Here is a 12016-nt window from a genome sequence, read left to right as displayed (position 1 = left end):
CAGCGCGGCTGCTGCGGCCTCCTTCCGAACAAAAGGGCGTAGGGAAATAAAATCGTTTGGTTAATAAGACTTCGGAAAGCGAGGGCAGGCGGTCTCGGTTGTGAATATTTTCTGATTTTTCCAGAAATCAAGCAGAAGATTGAGCTGCTGATGTCAGTTAACTCTGAGAAGTCGTCCTCTTCAGAAAGGTACAGCTGCATCTCTTGCATGAACGATTCATGGTGTAGCATTGCCAAGCAGCGGCGCAGGGCTTTTTTCTTTTCCTTGTCAAGTTTGCTAGCATTATTTACGTACTGCATGCTGGTTATTGTACCGTATCCATCGAACCTCTCTTTTTGGTTAAGCTTTGTGCATTTTTGCAGAGATTTATTGATTTCTTTTTTTTTTTTTTTAATGAAGCCCACTGGGCTGCAGCATGCAAATCGTACTACAGCAGGCTGCTGGTTTGTGTGTGCTGGTGTTGCAGACCTTGCTCCTTTCCACTGTCATGCGAACAGCATCTCGACTTCTATATTCGTTTTTAAAGACCTCGCGTTTTTGTTGTGTTGCAGGAAACCGTTCCACGGTTGCAAAGGGTTCCTTTCAATTTAGATGCATAGGAAATATACCTTGCTGAAGCGTTTCATGTCCTGTTATGTGGAAAGGGAGTGTCCTTTGCAAAGTAGCTCAGGAATCACAAATCTTCCAATTAGTCACATTCTGTAAGATAGATGTGATCCTTGTTCAAGTCTGTGCTAGGAAATGGAGCAGTCGCTGCATGCAGTAATGGTTCGTGCCTGCAGGTAAGGACAAAATGACTCAGAAGTGTTTTTAAAGCAATTATTTTACCTGTCAATCAGATTATTACAAATTCAATTACCTGTTTTGCTTTAAAGAAATATTTCGAGGTACTAAATGCATATGAAGTTTTCTGATGTGAAATAACCTCTTGGTGATTATTTTGTTGATTTTAAGTGCTCCAGCCCTGCTCACTTCTGCTTGCGACTGAATTTTATGAGAGTTTTTTTATTTTCAAAATTGCTTAAGTCCAGAGCAACATAATGTGTGTGTGTGTGTGTCCCCAATTATTGACAGTAATTATTTCGGCTATATGCAAAAGACCATCCAGACGTTCTATTTTGCCACTTTAAGATTTGACGTTGGCAAAAAATACAGTTATTAACTATAGTTACTAATTTTAAGGACTCAAACTGTATGTGTAGATGAAATTATTATCTAAAGTACATTTTATTGAATGTCTCAGCCTAGAAAGACATGATAGTGCACTGAAAGCTATCTTAAGAAAACAGGCTAAAAGACATCTTTCAAAATGAACGAGTGCTGTGTGGCATGCATTTAAAACCATTGCATGGTTTTAAAAACCAAAATGAGCAGTTTAATTTGATTTATAGGTATATTTGTGTGAGCTACATAGAAGCAAACTGCATTGCCTTTCACCAGCTGAGTATAACAAAATATCAGCAATGAGAGATACAGAAAATGGTGGGGGGGGAATGGGTTGTTAAGTCACCTTTCCAAAATGGAGAAATATAAGGAGAGCTTTGAGAGGTATTTTATTTATTTATTAATTCAAAATTAAGAATAATGAAAAAAAAGTTAATGTTTGTTTACTTCTATCCCACCCTGATGCCTACAATTTTTAAATACAAGACTAATAAAATGGTGGTGATAATAGAGAGGATGATGGGGTGAAAATAGTAAAGGAAACAGGTGTTAACTTGATTTTTGGAAAGGTATTTGTTGGCATTCCTGGGGGGGAATTCGGTACATAATATAGATCTTTTTTAATCAATACGAATGTTACACAGCACCCTAAAACCGATCAGTCTGTTTTTGAGCAAAACATGCTCATAGTTGAACTAATGGTAGTCCTAGATGAATAGGTCCCTGTGAAGGACTGTAACACATAATTAGAGAAAGATGTATTTGTCTGAGATCCATTTAAACGCCTTTCATTAAAAAGTAAGATTTTGTAACGGCATGATACGTTATCTTGCAATAAAGATTAAAATGTTAATGTTGTATATGCACATAGATTTCTTTTGAGGATTTAAATATGTGGTACTGTTCTCCATGAGATTGATTTGACACATCAGCTGCACAATTTACGTGGTCAGTTATAAATAAAAACAACTTCCTATACCATTTGAGATTTTTTTTTTAAATAACCACATTCTTTTCACCTATCTAAAAATAGACAGAATTTTTTTGCAAGCTGTTATGAAACAGTGCTGTCTATCATATTAGCTGACAGTTCCTTTCAAGGCCTTTTGAAAATTACTGTATAAGGTGTTTTTAAGGGAAAAAAAAATTATAGTACTGAGTGTCTGAACTGCTAAACTGTCCTGAATCTGCTGTATAGCAAAATTGCAGTGTGTGTTCATGCCATACAGACATGAAAATAGGCATGTTTTTAACAAACAGAAAGAGAGTTCATGCTTGCATATTTTTTTATTATCAGATTCTAGTCTTGCTCCTAGTGGTTGGACTTTCTGAGAAGCCCAAATTCTCCGGGTGGAAATGCCGGGTGGAAGATCTGAGAGTCCATGGCTTGTTTCTTGTTTTCCACCCTAGCGGAGGCTGCCAGACAGCGCTTGCATGGCAGGAGGGGAGGGGAGAGGATGTGCTCGGTGCATTTACAGAAACTGGTGAAATGGTAATAGAGAAGGAATTGAGGGAGAAGCCCATTAATTTCCTCTTTCGTTGGTCTTTGTTCTTACAAGAAAGACAGTTTAGTGTTTGTAGGTTTTCCTGCACACTTGGCAAGTTCAACGTGTTATCCTATTCTAGAGGAAAAAAATGATGAGAAGAAAGCTGGAATATAATGGGTGGTTTGGCTGTTATAGAAGCTCAACATGTTAGAAATCCTGCAGCATTCTCTTAGGATAGCTGGTTGTTACATTTTTAAGAGGCTTTTAGGAGACACTAGCAAGAAAGTGAGATGAATCCTTTGGTTGAGGGTCCTCTGAGATGTTAAAGACATTGCAGCATTGAAAAGTAAATTAATACAAACCTGAGACATTTTTCGTGGTGAGATTCATTCTTCCTTTCCCCTTACTTCTGCCCTAGAAAAACTGTAATTGAAGCGGGGTGGGGAAAGAGATACCTGTGTTTTGGCTTGTTATGGACTACTGCATTAATCCGACACAATCAGACAGCATCTGTAAATCCTAAATTTCTGAGTAGTTAATGCTGCCAGTGTATGTGTTAGCAATCTGTGACAAAGTCCTTGTCCCATGCTGATAAGGTAACCCAGGTAACTACAGATGCATGTGTGCACGTGGAGGGTTACAGTGGATCTATTACCTACTGTAACTTGTTACATGGAATTGATTTGTTTGGATGTCTGAGCTTTAAGTATATTGTGGAAATATTTTCCTACAGCATGCTTACAATGTGACACACACCTGGTTTCTTTATCTAATAAGTAGTAATTTAACTACTCGTGTACCCCCATGTTCTTTATGTTTCGGTGGGGGCTGTGTGAGGTTGCTTGTCCAAACCTTGCAAATGTCATTAGAAAGCAAGTAGCAACAGCCAGGCAGAGGAGGATGGTCTTTCAAGAACCTTTCAAGAAAGCAAAAATACTTTCCTTTCTCTTGTATGTCATGCACTCTTCTCATGTATGGTATAGTCAGCCCTTTGAGCTGTACAGATTTTATTTTTTGCTTTTTGAAGGGCTTTATGGAACTCCTTGCAAGTTTGTTTCTTTTTGAGAACAGTCAGTTCTTCCACATGGATCACTTTCTACTCTTTGGACTGCAAACCTAATGTGTATAGTATTTTTCTTTTTCATACTTTCGGACAAAGAACTTGGTATTTTTTTAGATCTGATTTTTGGCTTCTAAATTTATGTCATCTTAGCAATGCAGTTTGACCACAGGTTATTTACTGGTAAAGGTTATAAGCAAGGCTGATAAGTCTGAAGTGTTTGACCTGCTCTTTTCCCATCTTTCTGCGAAGGCTGCATATGCACGTCTCTTTAAAAGGAATTTCTGCTTCACTGTTTTTTAAAAAAAATTAATAGCAGCCACTCATGAGCAGCCTTAAAGTAGATAACTGATGTGTGTATAATTCAATTTTCATTATTTTGAGGGGTTTTATAAATAGCAGTAAAGGGAAGGTACTTTAAAATGACAGTAGGACAGCAAAGTTTGTGTTATTCAATGTGTAGAAGTATTTGAGGTGGGGTGGTGCGGGCAGGTTTAAGGACAACTGTTGGTGTTTGGTTTTTTTTTCCCCCTTGGGTTATGTATACCCCTCTCTTTGTAATTTATCTTTTCAGAGCAAATTAATGTATTTCTCAATGCTTTTACGTGGTTTCTTCATCAGGTCGTGCCAAGAATGCAGGCAGGGATAAAGTAAAGGAGGAAGAAATCTAAAATAATGAGGAGGAAGAAAAAAGATGGAGACTGAGTACTGTCTGTTTCTTTTTCTAAGAGACCTAATGTTAGTTGATGTAAGAGGCATTGTGAAACAAGTTATGATGCTGAAGGATTCCTTCAGGTTTAGGAACATGTGGGGTGGTTTTGGGGGGTTTTTTTGCTCTTTTTTTGTGTGTGTATGTGTTTTTCTTTTTTTTAATTTAATTGTCAATGCACTACTACTCCTAAGGCAGAAGCATCACTTGTAATGAAGTACGGAAATAAAACACATGTTTAAAAGTAGAAGAACCATCAGTTCACAACATTCAGTATGAACCGACATTGCTGTGTGTCAGATAAATGTTTTGGAATAATTCTTAGATAATAGGGCATTGTAAGGTAATAATTCCGTTGTTATTTATGTTACTAACATTGAAACAAAAAAATATTTCATCAGTGCCACTAACTTTTACATATGTTTTTAAAATATCATCTTTTCTTTAACTGTCTTCCTGCTTTACTTTTTTTTTAAGTGTAAAAGAAATATTGCCTCACTTCCATTCCAGGACAGTTCAAATTTATTTTTAGTCTTCACACAACTTTAATTTTTCAGTTTTGTTTAAAATAATATATGATAACAATGAACAGTGTATGTTTTTTCCCTTTTTTCCAAAATTGCAAGCTAATACTGCTGTTTGTTGTATTTTATCTCAGAAGTAGAGGGGAAATCATCCCATCTTAATGCGAGCCCTACACTATTTGTCCAGGGAGGTGCTTCACTTTACTACCAAACTCTTGTTTGGTGACAGCTCTCTTAGACTAGATACCTAATTTCAGATTACTAAAATTGGACCAAATAAATCGTATGTATTGTGTATTTTTCATATTAAAGGTGTCACAGGATCATTGTTTTAGCATGCAAGACTTTTAAGTGAAGTATGAAAGGGATGTAGAGACTAGGAATGCTGCAATGTACTGTTGTGCTTGTGTAAAAAAAAAAACCCAATATGCAAATAGCCTATTGTAGAAGGAGCCACTTGTGGAGCAGCTTTTTCACCAGAGGTGATATTTTTACGGGTCACTGTACTCTTTTTAGAGCTGATAGTGCCTGTGTCAGTTTATCAGTAGGCTTTGAAAAGATTTAGAATTTGAAGTGTATTTTATTTTTCAGTGATAGACTTTGTTTATTTCTGTGTCTGTCTGGGATTTCCTGTTATACGTAAGAAAATAATGTACTTTGATATTTAATCACAAGTGAAATGTATCATTAGTATCCCTACTATTCAGATGATCTTCTGTGTACTACTTGATTTTTTTAATTATTATTTTTATTTGAAGAGCTTTTCATCATGCGGTTATTTGTGGGATATTTATTATAGGAAGGTTTCCAATAGACCTTATGAAAACACAAATCTCAGTTTTTGGCATTTACTGTTGGAACTAAAATGAGAGAACTTTGGGAGAGTTTGAAGGTGCTGGGGGGTTGTATGAGGTTGTCCTGTATGAGAAATGTTCACTGGAGACTAATTCAAGCAATCCAGTGATGTTTAGAACACAGTTGATGGATAAAAAAACAGGTATATAAAAAATTTCAAAACTATGACTTGAACAATATACTTTCTAAGATGAACATTTGTATTACAATTCTGCTTCAGGGTAAAATGTCAGTGGAAAAAGTAACAGGTCATTTTAGGCAAAGCCTTTTGTACTACAGATTGAGTTTGTTTCATGACTTGAAACTTTCTGCCTAATCACTGTTTTAATCATGACTTCACTAAAAGTGTCCACTCCAGGTGCCTAGACAGATGGTAATACGGGAATGTTACCTGATAGATTGCATAACACAGTAATAACCTATGCCAGATGACTGCATTTCTGTTGTTGCTGTGCTGTGTTACAGGATAAATTAATTTGTGTGGTTTTCTGCATCTTCACATTATAAGCTTACAAATGAATAATAAAATACTTAGATGTTCATATAATTCAGCAAATTTACTGTGATGTGTATTTGCATTGATCTGCAATGGATATAGTTGCCACGAGACGCTAAGCAACAGGTTAAGCAAATGTATGCCAATTTAAGCATTCCATTTTGTTGTGTATTTCATGTATTATAAGCATATTATCAGGAAATTGTGTCATATCTCAGCTTGTGAGTTGCTGTGAATCCTGCCATACAGTTTGGAGGGTATCCATCGGTCTTTCCATTTGATCGAAAAAAACCTTTTCTGTCCAAAGGATGTTGTGACCAGAACGTCTTTTTAACTAGTTCTGTCTTTAGGAGTTTTACTCTCCTGAGCCAGTATCTGCCCCAGGTGCTTCTGTATTTTCTTCAAGACTCACCTTGAGGCTTGGGTAAACTCTCTGACAAAAACCAAACAGTCACTGTTACCTTAAAAACAAAGATGACTTTCATATCATCTAGAATGCCTACCAAAGTCATGCTGCTGATTGTGACTAGATGGATAGTGAATTGTTATGTCCTTTTCTTTTGTTTCACTCTTTTTCTCTCTTCTTATTCTTTAAAGCTCTGATTACGAAACAAATGTGTGCAGCTGCAAGCTCTGCCTGTTATATATGCTACAAACGAAGGAGTGCCAGTTCTGTACCACGTTTGTCTACACAGCTTTCCGCATCTGATTATAGCTTTCGATCAGTCAGGCTGGTTGATTGCTTCTGTTCCATGACTGGACAATGTTCAAGACCAGAACCACATCCCACGTAGATGTTCTGTTCGTGTGAAATTTTGGCCATTGTCTTTAATAGGATGTTCAGAAGGCACTTTAAATAACCTCTCTGTACTGATAAATGTGTCCTAATTCTAACTTTATTGTTTTAGCAGACAACAAGATAAATGACTGTAAATTAGTGATACCCTCATTTACTAAAAGGTCATATTTTCTTCTCTTAAAAGCTTGTGAAACATCTGTATTTTAATGTTGTGCTGGTAAATCTTGAAGCCTTTTTTTTTTTTTCCTAAAACCTGGAGCAGCATAATTTCATAGAAGGGAGGAGAATTTCTTAAAGCTACTTCTTACTTGGCAGAGGAGTACTGCAAGTACAGGAGTACTCCAGTAAGTTACTGGAGTAACATGAAACATTTTAAGAATTGAGTGCTTTTTTTCATGAAGCAACTTCCTATGCCCCAAGTCTACTGGGATGCTCACAGCCTTCCTGAGAAGGCAAGGACTTGTCCTCACTTCTGTTGCTCAGTACTACTGTGCATGGGGATAGACTATTGTATATCTTTTTGGGGGCAAAGAAGGTCATATTAACAGCAACTCTTCTTAAGCTATCTGTTTGTTCTGTGTTGTCAAAGCTTACGTATTAGCAGTAGTTTTGGCAGAAACTGTGAGAATGGTTTTCATCATTAATACTACTATAAAGAGACAGTATTATTTTCTTTTGTAACCACTGTATCAGAATATCCAGCAGTGATTTTTTTTTTTTTTTTTTTTTTTTTTTGGTGGAGGTGGAAAAGGGGTCTGAAATTCCTTTGAGTTTCAGTGGGCAGCTGTTTTGTTATTCTCTATCCAGCATCAGGACCTGCAGATTCTTGTTCTCTGTCATCTTCAGCTGCTACGGCCATTGTCCACAGAAGCATTCAGTTCCTGCCATGTCCACATACCAGACAGACTTATCAACCTCTGTTTATTCCGTGCCAGGAACTAGAATGGAAGATGTTTGGAATTAACTCTGCTATTTATGAATCCTCCTATAAAAGGATTACCCATAGGAGACCACGTATGATGGTTTCCTCAGAGTGGTGCTTTGTCATCCCCAGTATGACATCGTAAAGCCTTTCTGACAGCGCCTATTGCGTATGTGACAAGAATCAGGAATTTCAACTGCTGCTTGGTGTCTTAACTATGAGAAGTGTCTACTTCTGAGAAGACTGTAATACAGTTTTGGACCAAGACTTCCCTAAGAGACATTAAAAAGCTGATCAACTACAGTAACTCTGAAGTACAGTTTTATTAATTAAAAAATTTCATTCTAATATAAAAGTACAAACAGTCTTTATATACTTAGTTTGAAGTCTGACTTGGCTTCTTCCCGGGTAATTAATGTTTCAGAGCATTAGTCTACAAAGCCAAATAAAAAAAGATAGAGCCTTCCTCAGAATGCTTATGTTTCACAACAGAAGTGAAAGAATGCAGAACTTACCAAGAAATCACTGGCGATCAAGGAAGAAAGGTCTTCCCCTTTCTCACAAGTACTCTTGATATGTGTGCGTGGATTACTGAGACAATGAATTAATGTAGACCCTACTCCTTGTGCACTTTGGCTGTAGTATGCTGTCAGAAAATGCATGTTTTTTTTGTGCAGACCAGTAGTATTTAAAGGTGCTGTGGCTCTTTATGGAGATCTGTTTACAAGTTTCTCCAAGGCAAACTTGTTAAATGTTCCTGTAATTTAATTTACATCTACTTTTTTATCTGTATTTTTGCTTTATTTGTGTTACTCTTCCATTATAATGGTTGAGTACAGTTGAGTCCTGACTTGAAAAGAAAACACATAGGAAAGATGTGGTCAAGATTCCTTTCAAACGTGTTTAGCACATAGGAATTTCAAGGGCTATTAAAAGAACTGGAGGACATACAGTTGAAGTAGAATGGTGCCTGAGAATGCTAATACATTTTTTTACGATCATAAATTCTCAGTGGTTTACAAAATGCCTTAGAAAAACTGCATGGAGCGCGTTCTAGTAGATGCCAGGACAGCTTGAGCAGGTATAGACTACCCTGAACTCAAATCTAAGGCAGATTTATACACTTCACCTTCAAAGTGTTACTGGTAGCTTTGCTAAGAAACTTGCTGAAGGTGTGTGTCCTTTTAACCAGGCCAGTTGTTAGAGGTAGCCCAGTGTGGAGGGCTTTGCATCCCAGGGGCGTACCTCCTGTCCCAGCTAAAAGGATAAGTTGCAAGATGGGCAGTGTGGTGTCGAGTTGACGGTTGGACTTGATGATCTTTAAGGTCTTTTCCAACCTTAATGATTCTATGATTCTATGATTCTAAGACTGCTGCAGTTCTGTGTCCCCAGGGGCAGCCAGCAATCAGACTGAGTGCATATTCCCAATAGATGGGCGTGCATGCAGACATGCTCACACACAGAAAATGTGTACGCAGCTGGCCACACAGATCAACAGAGACTTAAACCAGCGGTTTTATTGGCACCCACATAAACGTACAGAGAGCACTTGAGCAAGAACTGCATGGACAGCCCTGTCCTGTTCCTCCTTTCCAGCTCCTCAGGATGGAAATCCACTAGTGGATTTTTCACAGAAACTCACACATGTGCTATACGGGTTGCCCTAGGAGACAGTTTTAAATGGTCTATGTCGTTGCTGAAGCCTTGACCCATTGGTGTCCCCCAGTTGTTGGCACCCTACACCCATGAGCTCCCAAGGTTTGTGTTCTCACTCCAGTTGCTGGTACTTAGATCTCTTACCTACTTGCTAGCCAGTCTGGCTTGAAACTGGCTTGAGTTCATACATGCACACTCAGAATAGAAAGTGCATCCACAAAGAAGACAGAAATAGGGTTTAGTGACAATATAGGATAGACTGTTGTGATGAAGGGCAGGGCTCAGTCAGAGGAGTGCACTGACCAGCCACCCATTTGCCCTGGACCTGCACCCTTTATCCTTCTTCCCTGCCGTTTTCCCATACTTGTTTCTCTCTTATCCACCTTTATCCCTGTCTTTCTCCACCTCTAGTGCCTTCCCCTAAACGTTTCATAACTCCTTGCATATTCTCACAATCCCACGGTAAGTTCCTGCATCCCATTATAAGTCCTGTACCCCTTAAGGCAATAACCTGTAGTTTTCAAGGTGTTTTTGGGAGAATCCTCCTTGATTCATCTGGGTGGGTTTCACGCTGCGGGAATATGGTCTAATTGATGGTCTTGGGAGTAGCTGATTCAGGTGCTGCATTTTCACTGATGAGGTTGTTAGGGTTTTTGTACCTGTTGTTCTGCTGATCCTTGCTGGATCTGTGTTTGTTATGATTAGCCTTTAATCAGATAACACTGGTCTCCCAAGGACCTAGTAGCACCTGTCAAAACTGGATCTAGGTCTGTTTAGCTTTTTGGCCATCTGACATGAGCATCCAAAAGATTGAAATCAGCTGAGGATACAAAAATGCACAATTCCTTTGCTACTACTTCTCAGTCTCATGGAAATTGAGTATTGCAGAGTTTTGTCTACTACTTAACTCCTATTCAGTTTATAGACCTGTATTTCTGAAAAAGAAAACTGAGGTATCTTCTCATGACGTGTTAAATATATACTCTATGCTTCAGACTTACACCTGCTGGAGATGTTAGGCTCACACACCTAATGATGGCAATGCTCAGCAATGACCGCAAGCAAGTAGTGCTACTTATTCTGCTGAACTTGTCCTCTGTGCTGCTTGCAAAACCCATTTGAGGTAAGATAGCACAGGAACGCATAATAATAGTAAGGAGTTCTGGAGCATGAACTAACTCAGACTAGACATCCTGCCTCTATGCGTTCTGGTCAAGAAAAGAGCTGTCTGATAATAGCAATCAAAAAGTATTTCTTAGGCCAGTTTAAAAGAGGCAAAAAGCAGCTATATATCCTTGTTTAGACAAGCAGTAATGTCTCCAAGGTGGGCAGGAAGGTCAATCATCAATCTGACCTGCAAGCATCAAGAGATTGCTCAATTCCTTTGCAAGGTAGCTGAGCAGGCAAAAAACACAGACCCACAACGTGTATTAGCCAATATTTGACTATCTGACATCTGTATTCATAAAACCTGGCATGTATTATTTCTACTGTAAGAGCCCAAGAGCTAGCTAATACTTGAGGGTTTGCCAAGTTGCTTCTCTCATGAAGAAAAATAGATGATGTGATTTGAGGGTTGTGAGATCTTTTTTGTGTGTGTGTATGTGCAGTCCTGTTTATTTACAAAGCATGTAAACAGAGCTCTGTTTGCTTGAGCAGAGTAGAAACAAAGTGCAACAAGCAGCTATTTTGCTGATGTTTTCAAGTCTGTCTAGCAAGTACTGTACTAACCCCCCCCAACCTCAAAAAAAACACCACCCAAAAAAAACCCACACAGCTCTGTCTCCTGAGATCAGGCGCTGCATTTTTTGCTGTTTTTTTTCTGCTTAAAATACAGAGGCATATGTAACGGCAACAGTTGCCCCAACTCCTTTAATTTCATAATTGTTATTTATAAAATTCTTAATTCTTTGCACTCTGTCCAGTCTGACTGGATCTGATGTGTAAGTGCTTGGGACAGGGTTTTTTTTGTTTGTTTTGTTTTGTTTTGTTTTAACAGCTGTTGGGTAAAAGACTTAATGTTCCTTTTTAACTTAAAGGAGGGTATTCAGCCCAGCCATCAGCCTTGATTGCAGCCAAATACAGAATTCTTTAAAGAGCAGCTTGATCACAGACATTATTTTTATAGGATAACAGTGCCATACCTAAACTATAACTTTCAAAAAAGCCTTTATGCATGCTGTAATACCGTTATTCACTTTCTGGACTCTACAGTTTGTTCCCAGGTCACGTTGCGTGGCATCTGAAGACTCCTGCCCTTTGCTGCAAATAGCTCTAGTCGGGCCTTTCCCGTGGACAGGTGTGAGCTGCTTTAGGATCTGTCTTCCCAGGCTTTTGCCAGGTC

The 12016-nt window shown here is 38.3% G+C and overlaps 1 protein-coding gene across 1 annotated transcript in view; it reads left to right on the top strand.

The window, feature by feature from the left end:
• Positions 1 to 12: 12 nt before the first annotated feature.
• SRPK2 (SRSF protein kinase 2) overlaps positions 13 to 12016 on the top strand; it is a 100515-nt gene continuing 88511 nt past the window's right edge. Inside the window, exon 1 of the mRNA XM_010294324.1 lies at positions 13 to 188. Coding sequence (XP_010292626.1) covers positions 151 to 188 — 38 coding nt within the window. The 5' untranslated portion in view covers positions 13 to 150. The remainder of the gene's footprint in view (positions 189 to 12016) is intronic.

This window comes from Phaethon lepturus, unplaced genomic scaffold (assembly GCF_000687285.1).
Source record: "Phaethon lepturus isolate BGI_N335 unplaced genomic scaffold, ASM68728v1 scaffold4889, whole genome shotgun sequence".
NCBI lineage: Eukaryota > Metazoa > Chordata > Aves > Phaethontiformes > Phaethontidae > Phaethon > Phaethon lepturus.
Note: the sequence above shows the minus strand (reverse complement) of the source record. Positions and strands in the feature narration are given on the sequence as shown.